The 17431-nt window shown below is 55.3% G+C and overlaps 1 protein-coding gene across 1 annotated transcript in view; it reads right to left on the bottom strand.

Annotated features, from left to right (window-relative positions):
• Positions 1-781: 781 nt before the first annotated feature.
• Positions 782-17431, bottom strand: part of FER1L5 (fer-1 like family member 5) — a 54995-nt gene continuing 38345 nt past the window's right edge. The window contains exons 24-53 of the mRNA XM_013056321.2: positions 16445-16573; positions 15118-15281; positions 14686-14800; positions 13191-13293; positions 12458-12621; positions 12202-12375; positions 11831-11972; positions 11632-11709; positions 10532-10713; positions 10163-10324; positions 9796-9897; positions 8612-8758; positions 8364-8526; positions 8189-8214; positions 7498-7548; positions 7262-7363; positions 6797-6916; positions 6127-6288; positions 5795-5886; positions 5226-5396; positions 4871-5019; positions 4542-4681; positions 3298-3386; positions 3009-3098; positions 2663-2804; positions 2358-2457; positions 2091-2284; positions 1723-1832; positions 1276-1420; positions 782-1164 (exon numbers count right to left, since the gene is read on the bottom strand). Coding sequence (XP_012911775.1) covers positions 937-1164; positions 1276-1420; positions 1723-1832; positions 2091-2284; positions 2358-2457; positions 2663-2804; positions 3009-3098; positions 3298-3386; positions 4542-4681; positions 4871-5019; positions 5226-5396; positions 5795-5886; positions 6127-6288; positions 6797-6916; positions 7262-7363; positions 7498-7548; positions 8189-8214; positions 8364-8526; positions 8612-8758; positions 9796-9897; positions 10163-10324; positions 10532-10713; positions 11632-11709; positions 11831-11972; positions 12202-12375; positions 12458-12621; positions 13191-13293; positions 14686-14800; positions 15118-15281; positions 16445-16573 — 3936 coding nt within the window. The 3' untranslated portion in view covers positions 782-936. The remainder of the gene's footprint in view (positions 1165-1275; positions 1421-1722; positions 1833-2090; positions 2285-2357; positions 2458-2662; positions 2805-3008; positions 3099-3297; positions 3387-4541; positions 4682-4870; positions 5020-5225; positions 5397-5794; positions 5887-6126; positions 6289-6796; positions 6917-7261; positions 7364-7497; positions 7549-8188; positions 8215-8363; positions 8527-8611; positions 8759-9795; positions 9898-10162; positions 10325-10531; positions 10714-11631; positions 11710-11830; positions 11973-12201; positions 12376-12457; positions 12622-13190; positions 13294-14685; positions 14801-15117; positions 15282-16444; positions 16574-17431) is intronic.

Raw genomic sequence — 17431 nt, 5'->3', positions numbered from 1 at the left:
CTCCTAAAGTGCCAGTAAAGTGGGATCCTCCCAAACCTTCCCCACAAAAGGGGACCTGGAGCTTGGCCTCAGCACCACTTAGAACTGACAAAGCAGAGGGCTGTTCTTTTTTTGAGGGCAGGGTGAGATTGGCTAGACCCCTGTGGTGGGGGGACCTTGGAGGGCTCTTGAGATGACGCAGGCAGTGGTGTAGGAAGAAGGGGTCTCATCATGGGGGAGGGTATATGTGCGCGTAATGATTGAGTTGATGAGTTCTGTGCAATTCCAGCTCATGGGCTCCTTGTGGCTTTTCAAGGAGGATGGGGAAGACATGAAGTACAGTCCCCACCCAACCCGGGGCCAGCCTTTGAGAAACTTGTGATGCAAAGAAACTGAGCGTGGTAGGTCCTGCCATAGTGCTTGCTTTTTGTTCTTAGAAACAAGGATTTCCCATTGTGAATGGGACCAAATACTGTTTTGGGCCCTCGAATCCCAGGCGTGCCCTAGAGGAGGGAAAGGCTTTGTACATGCACAATAAGGGTCAGAGCAGAGGCCTTGGCAAGCTGCTTACCCCCACGTGGGCCATTTCTCTCCACAGTCCCCCATTCCTTTGGTTTCCCTCTGACTTCAGAGCCTCTTAGAGGAGACCCTGAGGACTAGAGGTGTTAGATAAAGATGATGTTGTTCCCTGTCCTTGTGAGTCATGCTTTCATAGTTTCTTCAACTCCCTTAAATTACAGGGTAGCTCTTTGTGACAAAATGTGTTTACTTCAGTGGGAAAATGACAACAATAACTCTGTTCTTGTTGGAAGTGGTTTCCTAACAGAACATGCCCCTCTTTGCATATGTCCCAGAAGCCCCCAGCCTATGTCCTAGAAGACAGAAATGAGAACTAGTAGGAAGCGTGAGGGTAGGGCCAATGATGGGCTGGAGAAAAGCCAGGCAGACATGGACTAATTAGTCTTGTGGGGCTGGAAGTTCTGGAAAAATGTCTTGCAGGCGATTCATAGGTCCCTGGAGGAGTTTCAGCTCATGGTCTGTTGTAGAATTTAGGTTCTGATGCTGGCTGGTGAGGATGGAAGAGTGGGCATTGCTGCTGCTTGGCGGATTCATGATATTCGTGGGTGTTTTAATGGGAGCATTCAGCCGAAGTTCAGGTTTGACCCAGCTCATGGCCAAGTAGTTCTAGAGAGAAAAGGCAACAGTTAGCCTGAGGGAGCGACTTGAGGCTGTCTCCTCAGAGTCCTACCAAGAGCAACTAGTGCCTTTGTCCCTCTCCCCAAGGTGGTCACTCACCGGTGCAGAGTAGATAAAGTTGAACAGCATAAGTGCTATAATAAATATGATTGCACCGATGATGATTTTGAAGTGGTAGCGTTTCCAGAAAACGCGGCAGAGGATTGTCACAGGTGACCGTAATATGAACAAGGTGTTGGGGCGTCTGTGCATGAGCAGAGGAGATGTCAGAGGATGGAGGCACAGAGGGAAACTTCAGGTCAAGTAATGCACAGCAAAGAGCTTTCTTTTTTAAAAAGCAACTTTTGCTTGCTTGTGTGTCCCTCTGTACCCCTTTCCCCCAGGCTGTTCTTTCCTCCTCATAACTGAGGTTGGGTGTTGGAGAGTAATGACCCCTCTCCACTTGTAGGCCCACTGCTCACCACCCCATACAAATTGCTGGGCCCAGCAGCTCAGCTCCGGGAATGTGGAGGAAAGATTTGGTGCCTTTGTCTCGCAGGCTCTTACAGGGGAGGATGAAGTGTAGGGTATTGATTGGGTTCTGATTGGCCTCGCCCTGCTGGCTTGATTAAGGCTTCCTTCTCTGACAGAATCTCCAGCGTCATCTTCACTTTACCCTAGAAACACCATAGGCGGTGGGAGGCTGAGCTCCTTACAGCAGATGTGAGACTGTTTTTTTTTTTGTTTGTTTGTTTTGTGTGTGTGTGTGTGAGTGTGTGTGTGTGTGTGTGAGGATAGTTTTAAGGCCCCTTCCAGGGCCCAGAAAAGGAATTTAGGAAAGGAAAAGGAATTTAGCTCAGGTCCCCAGAAGTCTGTTAGAGCCAAGTTATGTGGCATAGCAGTCCTGTGCAACAGACACCCTCTCCAGCTCCTACCGACATGTGCCATGTGCCACCATCGAGGACCTGGGCAGGCCACCAGCCTGTTATGGTCTTCTTCTTAAAGAGGGAGAAGTGCTTATACTGGAGGAAGTAGGGCCACTTGGAGTTAGTCTCCATCATCCTGATGGAGCACAGGTTGGCGTGCCGGGTCGGGAGGGGCATGTTAAACAGATCCAGCTCCAGGACGCCTGAGCCAAAGAAATGGTGTCAGCAAGGAGCAGCTCCCTGCCCTGTGGTCGTGGGCCCTGGGCCGGATCTCACCTAGGAAGTCATCTGTGGAGAAGATGTTATTGTCCCAGATCTGGATGATAAGCCGGGCTGGGAACTTCATCACCGTGGGGTCCAGGCTCCATATGTAGTCCTGGGGGATGACAGAAACCATGTGACTGACCTGTCTCCTTTGAGATTTCCCTCTGCCACCTCAGTAGCCCACCACCTAGTGGTGATGGACTGTCAAGGAAGAAGCTTTCTCCCTGAGGCCACATTCCAAGGGTTCTGGGGTGGATTGTGGTTCGAGGGAGCGGAAAGGGGAGCGCACCCCGCCCTCCCACCACATGGCCTGTTACCTTCTGACTCTCCACACACACACGCTCAGCTGCCAGGTAGTCCATGGTGAAGATGAACCGCCAGTTGAAGTTGCTCTCCCCAGTCAGAGAGTAGTAGTGGATATCCGTCTTCTGCATGTCCTTCTCGAGCCCAGCTAACCACCTGGGGCCAAAGTCTTTTCACCTGGGCTTCACGTGTATTGTCCCTGTCCCTGAGTTGGAGCCCTGTGGGAGGGGCTCCCTGGCAGACCACCAGGCACAGGTGGGGGTGGAGAGATGATGCCCCAGGATTGTGGGCAGAGGCACAGGGATGAGACAACTGGGGACCTCAGAGGGAATGCTGCTGGAGCCCAGCTCTCTTCCTCACCCTTTGACATAGATGTCGCTCATCCCGGTGGTTAAACTTCTCCTCAGGTCCACTTGGGCAGTTTTCCAGACAATGCAGCGCAGCTCATACCTGCAGCCGGTGGGCTCTGAGGCTTTGCTGAGGAGTAGCTCCCCCTGCGGCCGTGGTGCCCTCCATGCCCAAACGAGGCATGCCAGTTTGGGGGAATGCAGAGGAAGGAAGCTCCCGGGATTTCCGGGAGAGGAAAAGAATTGCACACCTGTGGCCTGTGCCTGGGGAAGTACAGCGATGGATGTGGTGGGTCACTCACCTTTTAGGCTTTCTGGGCCTGATGTTGACTGGGGGGCCAGGAGGCCCAAGCTTCTTGGGGAAGATGTCCACCCACATTTGTACCTTTCCCTAGAGTGGAAATGGATTGACTAGCTGGGAGTTGCTAACCTCTGTTCTCAGCACGCTGGTCTCAGAGCCCCATCCCACGTTCTGAGATCTCTTGAGGCTGGGTTCCCCCGACTGGAGGGTGGAGTGAGGAGTTAGCGGTGAGGTGGAGTGGATTTCAGATAGGAAGTCTATTAACCGCCCACCAGCTTCCCGTTTGTCTCGTGTTGGCTGGAAGAAGGGCACAGAGTGAGGTGGACAGTGTATGATGGATTCAAAACAGATGGCATGGCGATGGAATGTCACTTGTGACCGGGGTCTGGAGGCTGAATACCCTTTAGCAGGCCATGCTAGACAGCCTCTCTGGACAGGGCTCCATGGGGAGCTTGGGGCTTTACTTCTTAACCAGCATAGTGGCCCCGAGTAAGAGCAAACTAGATGACCAAATGTCCAGGTTGCCATATGTTGCGGAAGCCCAGCCTAAGGATATTAAGCTGCCCATCAAGCACAGTGGTCTAAGAAAGGAGGGATGAAAATTGGTGAGAAACAAAAGAGTAGACTACCAAAATTGGAAGGTAGATACATCTATTCCTTCAAACTGTCTGACCTCATTTTATCCTTTTGAAGTTGACCCCACATTGGAAAACAGGTTTAATGAGAATGGTTTAAAAAGTGCTCAGTGGAGAACTCAAGTGTCTGGAATGTGGTATCAGCTTGAGAAATTTGGAGCATGAGGTGAGCCCTTCTGGTGACTGGAGAGTAGATAATTAGGGTGCCCGTGGGGATTTTTATTCCTTCTGTTTGGGGTTCCTTGCCATGGAGAAAACACAGCCTGCAATTAACAGGCCAACCAGAGCTGTAATGTCTGCACATCTGACCCAGGTGCTACTTCCCCTGACCTCCCTCAGGAGAGACTAAGGCAGTGTTGGCGCTGGCTGGTAGGGCACCTTGGCCTTTCCACTAATGGATGTGGGGGGCCCAGGTTTCTTGTAGATGACTTTTATAGTTCTGAATTTCTCCATTCTAAGGGACATCATTAGACTGTCTCACTTTGAACATGTGTAGAACATGCTGGGGTTCCGTGTATGTACGGCTGTGAATGCATGGTCTTCTCGTCCTGGGCTGCATCCTGGATGGCTGGGCTCCCTTGTCTCCTAATCTAGCCCCCTAGTCTCCTACCTGGTCAATGCCTGGCTGGCTATTGCTGTACAGTGTGCGGGTCTCCACATGCTCAGGCACCAGCCCCTGGGTGTGCAGGAGGTACAGGGCAAGGCGTTCTTTCTTAGGTCCCAAGTAATGAACAGGAGGGGGCTTGGGCTCTAGATGGAAGGAAGTGGAAGGAGATGGTCACAACATCATGAGCCTTCCCATCTCATAGCTGCCCTCCTCTCCCCTACCCCCAGCCTGGACAGTGGACCTGGTTGCCCTCTATAGGTAGAAAGGGCAAAATGCCCTCTGGTTTCAGAGGCCTGGATCTGTGCCTTCTGACAGTGTGCTGTACTTCTCACCGAAGCTTTGCAGTTTGAATTTTTTCCCATTGTAAAAAACAGTGTCCTCTTCAGGACTGAACAAAGGCGGAGGCAACCCTTTCTGTTTGGCATGGCGTTCCAGGAGGAAGCTTGGGGTCATCTGATCCCGCCACCTAAAGGGCCCTGCGCTGTGGAATTAAGGGAGAGGAAAAGGTGGGAAGGTTTGCATCCTAGAGAACATTCTGCTTTGAGCTGCAGATCAACAGTGGTGGTGGGGGCATGAGTGGAGCCAGATTCAGGTCCTGGTTTCCCAGATGCAAGTCTCCTCCTAAGGGAGCTGGGGCCTCCCTCCTCCACCCCTCCCCTACTCTTGCCTGGCTTCAGGTCCACTCACTAGCAGTAGGATTTGGAGAGCCCACAACGGGCACCAAAGCCAGACAGGAGTCGGTTTTCGAGGTCAATGATTGTGGTTCCAATCTTTTCATCAGATGAGAACAGGTCAAAGTCATATAGCTGGATCTCTAGGTCCTTCTCCAGGGGGATGGTGCAGCTCAGTTCAAACATACTGGGGGTGAGGTGTTGGAGACTGCGGACTGTGCTGTCCGCAGGCCTCCCTGTCCAGCTTCACGGCCCCTTGTTTGGTCATGGTGAATATGGAAAACAGAGCCTGGGATGGCTGTTGCCTGCCAAGAACTGTCCCCCAGGGTTGGCTAGAAATAACTTTTGACAGGCCTGGCTTATGGGACCCTGAACTCCTTTCCCAGGTGAAGCATTTGAGAAAGAGAGTAGAACTGACCACCCTTCCATCTGTCCAGCCCTGAGTGTGTGTAAGACTCCATGTTAGGAACTCAGAGGTTAGAGAGAGATGGAAGAAGTCTTCGCCTTCTGGAGCTTACTCCTACCCAGCGCGGGAGGGTGTGAGGGTGTGGTGAAGTGGGATCGGGTAAAGTTGGGGCAGCTCACATGCCGAAGATGGGATTCAGAGTGTTGGGGCAGTACTTGTCCCGGTTGCCCATCGTTGTCTGTCCCAGTTTCAGGATCACATAAGGGTCACACTGGGGTTCAGTCATAGTGAGGGAAAGGCAACAGGAAATGGAGAGTCAGTCCAGGTTGGTTGGGGAGGGTGGGAAGTGGACTGGAAATGAGTCCCCGTCAACAGGGGGGAGCCTGTGGGGAAGTAACCATCGGAGTATCAGCCTGAGGGAGCCCCAGGACCTTGACGCAAGTTTTGGGAGGCACCTGGGTTCGGTGGTCCCGTAGATGAGGGACACCACGGGGCTGGGGCTGCTGATTACCAGGCCATTGGAATCTTGGGGCTGCAGGTTGATGGCTCGAACCACGTACACACGCACCAAGCACTCCTGAGGGAAGTCCTCTTTGTTGCGCCAAACCAAGAACTGGCGGGGGGGCTTGGGGGCTTTTGGATCCTCAGGAAAGGGGTAGACGCGGAAAAGGCCCTGTGTGTGTGTTGGGGAGGGAAGATGTTGAGTGCAGGCCTGGCCCTGCGGTGCCCCTGGCCAAAGCTCCCGAGAGAGTGTGCTGCACCGAGGATGGGAGAGAGGGGCGCAGCAGAGACGCTTTGTGGGAACAGCAGGTTTGGGGGGTTATGTTGGGCTGACAACTATGGTGGTTAGGTGGGTTTCCAGTTTCTGTTGATGCAGACTCTCATTCCACACCCCGTCTATCCCTTCAGGCTGGAACTTGTTCTCGAAGGCTCTTGGGCCTTGGGAGACCTGCACAGGCCCGAGCTGGATTGAGAAGGGTCTTGCCTATCCCATGTAAAGGGGGAGGTCACTCTGAACCCCTGCATTGGTCAGCCTTTTATCCCATGCTCCCCAAACTGTTTTTCAAGCCTTCCCTACCCCATCCCCACCATGAACATAGAGGGCCAGGGCTTTGATTAGAATCTTCTGGGGGATGGAAGAGGCATGGGAGACGGGTAGTTCCATGGGAGTGAATATGTACCTTGAACTCCCCTACCACAGGGCTGTCCAACTTGGGCTCTTCTTGGTAGAGTCTGAAGGTCTGGCAGAAGTCCTGCAGGCCTTCAAAGGCGGGCACGGCTTCCAGCTCACAGTCATACACCTGCAGGGGGTGTGTGGGGTCCAGGCCGGTGAGGAGAGCAGGCCTGGGCTCAGCTGAGGGAGGACCATTCCTGCCGTCAGGGGGTTGAGGGATCACCAGTTCCTGGGTCTCGCTTTGAAGCATTTACCCAGTCAGTGGCCCCAGAGTCAGCACTGACTGCTGTAGATGGGGCAGCTCTGGTTCCCCAAACGGCGTGTCTGATGGAGGTGTGGCCTGTAGTCTTGGGGAGACACCCCCCACCCCCGACCCTGTCATTCCTAGAGGCATCAGGGCGAGGTCTGCTGGTCTCCCCCAGCAGATTTCATTGTGTGTCTCAGCAGTCTCCCCTCCCAGAGATCTCCAAACCTTCAGGGTATGGTAGTCTTTGTACTTGTACTGCAGGGCCTTAGCATCTCCCGTGGCCCAGAACAGCTTGCTCCACCAGTCCACTTCATGCTGGTACTGATCCTGGCAGGGAAGCTCATTCTGGCCCTTGGGGAGAAGGCACCAGAGCCCTCCCCTGACCGGGGTCATGCTGCACCCACCGCCTCCCTGAGCTGCCCAGAGTGGTTCCTTGTTCCCTGGGGCTGAGCCTGCATCACCTGAGCTTTGCTGGGACTGATCCAGAACTTTTCATAGAAGTAATCTAGGAGCTGAAAAATGAGAGCAGGAGAGCAAGGTGAGGCACCACATGCCGACCTAGTCTGCTCACTGTCTCTGACCCCCCAGGAAAAAGGGATGGAAGGCAGGGCTTCTTTTCCTGGCTCCCTGACTCTTCACAGAGCCCTTTTGATTCAGGGATTGGCACACATGGAACCAGGAGGAGGGTAAACTTAGTTCTTACCCTCATGGGCCTCAGCTACAGACAGAACTCTGGAAGGGCCCGGAAATGCAGAACCCCAGTCTTACTAAATCAGAACCTGCTTTTGCTCAAGATGTCCCCAGGATTCCTGTGCATTGTTTGATAAGTGCTGCTCTCGAGGAGTAGTTCTGAACCTTGGAAACACTGGAATCACCGGGGAGGGGGTGTAGGCTTGGAGACACTGCTGATGCCTGAGGCTTTCCCCAGCAATCCTGATGGAACAGGTCAGTGGCCTGGCCCCTGAGGATTTCTTTAAACTCTCAGACGGTTCTAATGTGTAGTCCAGGTGGAGAATCACAACTTTAGGGTTCTCATGTACACCAGGAACACACGTATCAGAGCTCTGTTTTATCTCCACCCCTGCTTGGGGACAAGGGTTGTCCCCTGTAGATGGATTGGGAGAAGGTGGAGACCCTGAGCCCTTAACTCACCTTCTGGTACTTGTTCACAGACAGCACTGTGTGGAGAGAGAGCAATCATGAATCTCAGGAGAGAGAGAAGAGTGAGGGGGAGGGACACCAGCCCAGAGGGCAGCCAGGTCCGCCCCCACTCCCAGTGCCAGCTTGAAGGTGAGGGCTGGGGAAGGACAGGGTGAAAGGACTGTACTTGGGAGCTGTGGAGGCACGTAGTCCTCAGCCCAGGGGTTGCAGAAGTAGGGCTGTAGGGAGTGGATGTTGGCCTGACCCACCACGGTCTGCTGGCCGAAGTCCTGATTGTCCACCACCTTCAGTGTGAGGGGTGGCGCATAGGCTTCCTCTGTGGGGATGAACTACAGCCCCAAGGAGAGGCGGAGCATGAGGGCTCACGGGAGGAAAGGGCTGCCCCAGCCCCTGCTCTGCCCCAGGTCGCCTTACCAGCGTGAGGAAGAGGACTGACTGCTTGAAGTTAGGGTTGGTCTGGAAGTCCTTGATGGGCTCTGTCTGCAGGGACTCTTCCCAGCATTCTACCAGGAGCTGGGGGGAATGCACCTGCTTCATGTTCCGAAGGCCCCAGACCAGAATCTGCCGGAACAGAGGAGGGGCAGGGTAAGTGGCAGCTGGGGTCCTGGCCATAGAGGGTTCTGTCCTGGGAGTGATGGTGCATCAGGTGGCATCTGGGGCCAGGAAATGAGCTGGATGAAGTCAGAGTCTGAAGGCTAGCACAGGTGTCCTGTCCCATGAGGGATCAGTGCTTGTCCTCAAAGCCTCCGTGAGGGAGTGCCCTCTGGCTACTGAGACTATCCTTCACTGGCCTCCAGGGCCCTTGAGGTATTGCCCTTCCTCCCCTGCTTCTTTGTTTGGCTTGCAGTCTTCAGGAGGGAGTTCCTGAGGCTGGCTGCCTTGAGGGCTCACAGAAGTAGGGGGTACCCCAGATTCCTTGGGTGTCCTTGTTGCCATTTAGCTCATTGCCAACTTGGATCCCATAGAACTCCACGGTCGTTCAGTGCGCTCAACAGACACTGGGCACCCCAGCAAATGTCCATGCTCTTACGGAGGCCTGTTCTGGGGACCAGAGTGGGGTTGCCTGATCTTAGGGGGCATCTCCAGGGCCAGGAGGACCTGACCATCTTTTGATCTTCGCCAGATTCATGGCTGAGCACAGAAGTTCCGTGTGGGGACCTCCAGGCTACTGTCGAAAGCTAGGTGAGAGACATGCTGGCACTTGGAGGCAGGCGGGGCCAGGCCCAGATTCCGGCTCTGCCACTTCCCCTGCGTCATGTTGCCTGGGCTAGCTTGTTTCTCAGAGCCTCAGCTTTCTTGTCTGAAAGTGGCCCCTACTGCAGAGGGGCAGGAAGGGCTCAAGTGAGATGGTGAACATAGATGGTCATTAGTCTATGACCCGCCATAGAGCTCTGCATTGAGACAGTTTCAGGTACTCTAGCAGAGCTTCTGCCCTTCATGTCTCTCCTGTCTCCCTCCGTCTCTCAGACAGTGTCTTTTTGGGGTCCAAGCTTTGCCTCAAATAGTCAGGAGGGCCCAAGGAGAGTCTGCAGGGAGAGCCCCACGGTGCCCAACTGCTCTGGGGGGTGCCCGCCCTCTCTTCCCCATACCCTCATCACCTCCACAGCCATTTTCTTTAGTGTTGGCTGGATGCTCTTGGGGAGTGTGTAGACTCCGTTCTTCCAGGGAACACTTAAGATTGGCGGCCTCTCTTTGACACTCTGAAGGGGTGAGGTGGGAAAGCAAGGTGTGTGAGGCTGTAGTTGGCCCATCCTCCTACACCCCACCCCCAATCCAAGTCCCTAGCAGGGCTCCAGGGAGGCGGCTCTGGAGCCCGGTGGCAGCAGCAGGCAGGCATCGCCAAGCCCAGTGTGCTGGCTCCAGGTTCCAGGCCTTCCCTCAGTGGGTTGAATGGTTGTGGGAACTTGAGGCAGGGGAGTGGGGCAGGGTGGGGGCCCCCGAGCATCTCACCCCCCCAGCCCATACCTCGGTCTCAAGGATCAGCTCACAGGACACCAGGATCTCACCCTCTTTCTCCCCTAGCAGTTTTACAAGGGGGTGCCACCTCAGAGGGGGCAGGGTCCGTTTTTGGACATCCAGCCAGACCACCGGGGACCACATGCTCCGGGCCCACAAGCTCTCCTTTCCCTGCAGGGAAGGGGAAGTTCACCAAACACCAAGGCCAAGCTGGCAGGTTTCTGGCCCTTCCCCCAGGGTGCCAAGAACTCTTGGTTAAGGGCTGGCATTTCTGTTGACGTGATGCTCTCCACGAATCGGGCTCCCCCCAGAACGCATTTGGTATATTCTCCTCTAAAATAAAAACTCAGCCACTTTGCCCAGTCTGGCCCACCTTACCTGGGCGTTCTGCTGCCACAGTTCCAAGACCACAAGTGGAGGGCTTGCTTTGGTGTCTTCAGGGTTCTCGTACAGAAGAAGGTGCTGGAAAATGAGTGTCTGGGCCCACGTTGGGGCTGCAGAGCTCTTCAGGGTTTGGGTGCACTGGCTATGGTTCAAGAAGACCAACCGAATGAAGGGCACTGGGGGGTGGGTAGAAGGAGAGGAGAGGGTCCTGCCACTGAGCCCTCAAGCGAGGTGCTCCTCTCTGGCAGCTGCCACCACTGGACTAGAGATCCAGGGAAGCCCAGGCTGGGTGGCCACAGCCCCGGACAGCTGCCCAGAAGGCCACCACAGTGCAAGCTGCAGAGTGAACAGCGGGGACCATTTAGTTTCAGCCACATCTCTCTATACCGCCTGGTTGAGATCTGGGTGTTCCAGGGGTAGAAGCCCCATGGCTCCTCTGGAAGAGATCTGAGGAGCAGCTACATGGGGCTGGCCTTCCACAGCAACAGCGAGTCCTTTCACAGCATCGACTGTGATGTCAGGGGATGTCCTGTGGCCTTCTCTATGTGGATGCTGATGCCCAGTGGACACAGCTCCCGGCAAACACCCACAGACCCGGCCCAGAGCCTCACCTGGCAACCTGCTTCTCACAAACAGTGCTGCGGGTAGGAGCACATGACTCTCCTGAAAGCTTCACTGGGTCCTCGTGCCCAGGGCTGCAAATCGCCACACCTCCTCCCCAACCCCTTCTGTCAGCTTCTGACACAAGGAACACGGGGTCCCACCGTGGGTCACCCTTTCTTTTGTCTTCCCGTCTCATTAGTCCTCTGCCACAAAACTCCTCTTCCCTCTTCAAGGCCTAGCTAAGTGGTCCCCACCAGGGTGAAGCCTCCCCAGCACCTCCTCCTTGATTCCACACTTTTGGGCACACCTCTCAAGAACAGCCCCACCTTATACTCCTTGTTTTTATCTTTTTCCCAAGGCAGGGCCCTCAGTTGCTGGGGAGAGGGGTCTGCATGAGTGTCATCCCCTTCCTTGTCATGTTTTTTATGCTGTTGGGTGGCTACCTCAGGGGTCCCCAGGAGCTTGGGGAGGAAAGGGTGCCTGTAGCCTACCCTGGAATGTCTGGATCTGGTTGGACATTAGGTTCCGGGCCTGGTAGATGTAGCAGAAAAGCTGATAGTAGTGGGGCTCTGGGTAAGAGAGGAACCATGTCCATCACCTGCCCCCAGGATCCCCGCCCCGGCCCCTCCCCACTGCCTGTCCTCGGATGCAGGGTCCCTGGGGCCACCTGAGCAGATTCTCAAAGCTCACTGTTGAAGATGCAGTAGATGAAGGGTAGGGCATGTAGCTGGATGTCCTCTTGGGCAGGCCTCCAGGAGCTCCTGATTGTTTTGTCTGGAGCCTGTGTCAGCCTCATCTCTTCTTTCCTGCCCTTCTCTTTCAGATCCATATCCTGTGCCCAGGACATTCTCCCTGAGGTTCTTGGGTGCTTTTCTTGTCTCCCCTAGTCACCCTTCCCTTCTAGCCCAAGGTTGTGGACCTGGGGCATGCTCTCTCCCACCCCTCAGCTGTCAGTGCCCCAACCATGGTTTGTCCTCTGCTGTCTGCCACACCCAAGGCTGGGCCCCAGCTCTGGGAGGTGGGGTTGCAAGGAGGAGTCACCTAGACTACAGAGGCTTTACCAAGGATCCCTCCAGGCGGAATATGGGTGCAATGCCCTTGTCCTTGTTCGGGACCATCCTGCGGTGCCAGCAGCGGCGGCGGAACTGGCTCTGGGGCTGAGGGTTCAGATGGAACTTGGAGCCAAAGGTGCCATACTCCCAGCCATCCTCATCCTTGGCTGGGATGGGGTGGTGCTGTGGGGAGGGGAGCAGAATGTCACCTTCCCACCATGGCATGAGGTGTGGGCGATGGCACCCACCCAGGCAGCCCTCTCACCAGCTGCAGGAAGGAGAGGGTCTCCTCCTCCAGGCTCAGCTTCCCGTGGTTCCTGCAGCGCACACGTACCCAGCGCCGCCGGCGGCATGAGTAGTAGGTCTTTTCCACTGAGTTCCAGACCCGAGGTTGGCCCGACGGCTCAATCGCCACTCCGTATTCCCAGCCTGCAGGGGCAGGGCCACAGCCTGTGGGTGCCCAGGTGGCCATGGGCTGGGAGGTATGGACATGCCTGAAAAATGGGCCCAAGAAGGCAGGCCAACGGGAAAAGGCTTTCCCTCCTGTTTAGGTGTCTCGGGCCCTGAGGTGTGAGAAAGGATGGTATACTTGGGCCCAACTGCCCATCTTATGAATGAGGAAGGCAGGGCTCAGAGACTTCCTGTGACCCACACACGGTCACCCAGCCCATATGTAGCAGAGTCAACGTCTTGAGCCCAGGTCTTTGGACTTCCAGCCCATCACTCCTTGCCTGGAGCTACTACCGCAGGTGAACCCAGGCTCCCTGACCATTTTCCTCTTTCTAGAAAGTGCTCAGGAGGCACTTACAACCTGCCCTGTCTGAAAGCTGGGGCCTATGTCTATAGAAAGGGTGGAGACCCCACTGTCCAGAGGTTGGGCCACCCCTGGAAATTCAGGCCCATCCCACCTGAGAGCTCGGTTCCTTTGAGGCTGTGGGAAGTGTCAGTCCCTGGCAGCTCCAGGGCCTCCTTCCCTCCGCCTGCGCCAGAGCACTGACCCTCACTGTCCACCGCGTGGTTCAGCTCCACGATCCAGCTCTCCTTAACATGCCAGCCTCGGGGACACTGCACATTCTCCCGGGCCTCCACGGGCTCTCCATTCTGAGGGTGGATAGACAGGGCAGGCTGGGGGCATCTGAGCTGGGAGGCCATCTTCACTCCCTCAACCACCGTGGCCGTGGTGCTTCCTGCCCCCTGGAGCAGACAGTGCTTACTACTTCTGATGCCACCCACCTGTCCACTCAGCACGCTGTACTGACTTGCCTTTTCAAATGGTAAATATATATATTTTTAAGGATTTTATTTTATTTATTTGACAGGGAGGGCATGCACACAAGCAGGGGGAGTGGGAGAGGGAGAAGCAGGCTCCCCACCGAGCAGGGAGACCGCCGACTGAGCCACCCAGGCACCCTTAGTAAATGTTTTTTTTTTTATTTTTTTTTTATTTATCTGTCAGAGGGAGAGAGAGAGGGCGCGCACAAGCAGGGGGACAAGGAGAGGGAGAAGCAGACCTCTTGCTGAGCAGGGAGCCCGATGTGGGGCTCGATCCCAGGACCCTAGCTAGGATCATGACCTGAGCAGAAGACAGATGCCTAATGACTGAGCTGCCCAGGCGCCCCAGTAAACGTATTTTTAAAAGGAAACTTAATTATAGCCACTATCAGTGGCAAATCAGTACCATAAATAGGAAATACCCATACTAATGATTGTGAAAGGGGAACAGTGTGACTGATCTCAGCTAGATGCTGCCACCTGTCCAAACCCACTCTGTCCTTGTTGAGGAGGGGAGGGTAGTATGCCTGAGAGATGGGTTTGATCCGCACTGTCCGACACACAGTAGCCACCAACCTCCTGGGACCACTTCAGTGTAAGCTAATTAAAATGAAACAAAATTGGGCGCCTGGGTGGCTCAGTGGGTTAAGCATCTGCCTTTGGCTCAGGCCATGATCCCAGGGTCCTGGGATCGAGTTCCGTGTTGGGCTCCCTGCTTGGTGGGGAGTCTGCCTCGGTCCCTCCCTCCTGGTCATGCTCACTCACTCTCTCAAATAAATAAATAAAATCTTTAAAAAAATAAAAAAATAAAATGAAAGCCAAAGTTCAGTTCCTCACTCTCACAAGTACCGCATTTCAGGTACTTGCTAGCCACTGGATAGATGGACGGTGCAGACATAGAACATTTCCATCATCATAGGAAGTTCTTTCAGATGGTGTGGGCTTAGACTAGCCCCAGACAGATTCTCTCCTGAGTAAGCACTACCTTTGGAAGAAGCCTACGAAGGAAACACTGCTCCCTACCTTGTCCCTTATAGTCTTCTTAAAGGTACCTCTACCTGCCCCCTTGGGATACTAATGCCATCAGCGCACACCCAGGCTCCTGCGCAGCATGTGGGGGCTCACTTGGTCCAGTGCTCTTCCCACTCAGACAACCCAGCTTCCAAGGTGCCCACCTGCATGCACTGCTTGTCCCCCAAGACAGCTTTGGCCCCTGCTTACCATATCTGTGTTTGGGATGGCTGCCGGCACCCAGGCCCCCGTGGTGTCACGACACTGGTTCTCATACACCTCCTCTAGCACCTGGCTCTTGTTGATGTCTACGTCCAGGAGGAGTCTGGGGGCAGCGAGACCCTAAGTTTCCAGCACATCTCCCCAAACTTTCAGGCTCCCAGGTTGTCCTCTGCTGGCCCAGTGTTCCCCTACCTGGCAGCCTGCTATGGGTAAGGCTGGGCTGTGGGGCTTGGCCTCCAGGGTAGGGTGGTGGGCTGGGCCCTTCCTCTTGGGCATCCCAGCCTCTGGGAGCAGGCTACAATGGCCACGTGCCCACCTCCCCGAGCTGTGGTTAACTGGCTCTCCCAGGTGAAAAGAACACTCCACCCCAGGCTGCATGTCCAGGGGCACACAGGCTCTAGGCTTGCCCCCTTGCCTTACCTCCTCTGAGGCTCCACTCTCCACTGCCCCTGCCAGTGCCATCCTTGGGGTGCCTGGAAATCCTCCTTGGGGAGGGCCTTGTGGCCCATGACGTCCGAGAAGTTGGGGCAGTGGTATAGCCCCTGCTGTCCCCACTGGTCTTTATACTTGGCCTGGTTCTCGTACTAGGGGAGGGGCGGCTGTCAGCAGCTTGCAGCCTCCCCAGCTCACACTGGGACATCGGGTCCCTCCTTGGACCCCCTACTCTGGGCTGCAGGGGCCTCTTAGAAGTGTCTTAGGCAAGAAGGGGCCAAGGGCTTATCATCAAACCCTCCCCTCCAGCCAGGCCCATGCCTGTGGTTTTACATGAACTGTCCCCTGTAATCCTCACGATCCCATTTCACAAGGGGGGAGACAGAGGCTCAGAGGTCAGCTCTACCCCAGGATGCTTAACTACTGAAGGGTAGAGCTGGCGGATGCTTGTGTTAGAGGCCGGGGCAGGGGGTGCTACAGTGTGGTCCATTAGCCTCGTCGCTGCTGACCCGGGGAACCTAGTGCTGCTCCACCACTTACCACATCTTTTCTGCCTCTGAGCCCTTTCCCCCACATTCCCCTGCTGGACACGCAGCCCCTGCTACCTGCACCTCATTCTAGATCCCCTCTCATCTCACATCTCCAAGCCTATGTTGGGGCTGGTTACTCATGTTAAGATATCGATTCACAGTGTGCAACTTAGGAACCACAAAAATAAGTTTTTGACCCAGTAAAATAAAAAGCTGAAAATTCTTGAACTCCTTTCCCTCTGCTCTGAGAGCTTTCTCCTGTGCCATGTCCTCCCCCAGGGTAGCAAGGGTCATCTTTCCCTCCTCTCGTTCTAGAGCAGTCTCTGACTGGCTGCCCACCCACCCCATGCATCTGTGGTTCTCTGGGAAGATGCCCCACTTGCTGCTCTGAATGTTCCAGGCCCCTCCCTCCCCAGAACCACCAGACTGGCCTGAAAAACTGCCCTCCAACCCCGCTGGAGTCTGCAGGGGTCCTAGGCTGCCAGGTTGGTGACAAATGAGACGTCACCTCACATGCATTGAAGTAACTGGGAGAAACTCCCAATAAAGCTCCATCAAGGAGAGAGTGACTGGCCCTAGGGGACGACCCAGCTGCCCCTTTTATCACCACATGCCCATGGCTTGTCAACATCGGAGGCTGCTCTAGGCTGCCACCTGTGTTTACCAAAGCCCATCTCATAATGCTCAGATTCTCCACCTTTGGTGCTGGGCTCTGGCAGCCTGGCCTCCCCACCTGCTGCCACCCGCTCCCCCCACCCCCTCCACTGCACCAGGGCGCTACTCACCGTCTCTGCATACACGACCACCTCACCCTCGCGCAGCAGCTGCAGATTCTTGCTGTCCGAGATGTTGCCAAACCACATGCAGACCCGGAGGTGGGCTGGCAGCATGTCCTGTCCTTCACCCTCTGGGTACTAAACCAGAAGCAGGTCGACCCCATAGGGGTGCATGTCCCCCGGGGGGCAGGGGTGTGAGGGAGGGAGGGAGGGAGGGGTACACACACCTGCTCCATCACACTGAGCCCTGGGTGCTGGGGCTTAAAGTGAATGTTGCAGAGTTCCTGCTTTCCAGAGGGAGTTAATATGCACATGGTTATACCTGCAACCCTATGCATCACAGAGAGGCTGGTGGGGTTTGTGGGAAGACGGGTGGTGCCACCCAGGGAGCCTGGGGAAGCTCCAAAGGGAAGTGGTGATGGTGGTGACATTGACAAGTAAGTGCCGAATGTGCAGGATACACTCGGATCCTCTCACACCTCCATGGTGGGGCATGGGGAATGGGGCTGCACATCATTTTCACCAGGCCCATTTTACAGAGGATAAGACTGAGGCCTGGATGTGGTCAAGGGTCGGTCTGGGGTCACACAGACCAGTAAGTGGTAGAGCCAGGAGTCAGGTCTCAGTGGTTCTTGCAGGATGAGAAAGTCTTCTTGCAGGATGAGAAGGACTTCTTGCAGGATGAGAAAGTGGGCATACCAGGGGCCTTCCACAATGCAAAGGACCCAGGGCAGGCAGGCTTGGGCGTGGGGAAGCCCAGGGCGGCCTGGCTGTTGAGAATACAGGGCCCTGAGAAGGTGCCTGCAGTGGGGAGGGGCTGGGGCCAGGCCAGGGTGGTTCGGCATTCTCCAGGAAGCAGTGGGGAACAAAGGACATCTCTGGGAGGAAGGGAGTATCCCCCACCTGTCTCCTGAGTGGGGGGAAGGGTGAGAGGAGGGGCTGTGATAGTGCTGGTCAACCAGCCTTATTTATGGCCTGCATCTGATATGACGAGCC

Source organism: Mustela putorius, unplaced genomic scaffold, assembly GCF_011764305.1.
Source record: "Mustela putorius furo isolate JIRA1106 unplaced genomic scaffold, ASM1176430v1.1 tig00000224_pilon_pilon_pilon, whole genome shotgun sequence".
Classification (NCBI taxonomy): Eukaryota; Metazoa; Chordata; class Mammalia; order Carnivora; family Mustelidae; genus Mustela; species Mustela putorius.
Note: the sequence above shows the minus strand (reverse complement) of the source record. Positions and strands in the feature narration are given on the sequence as shown.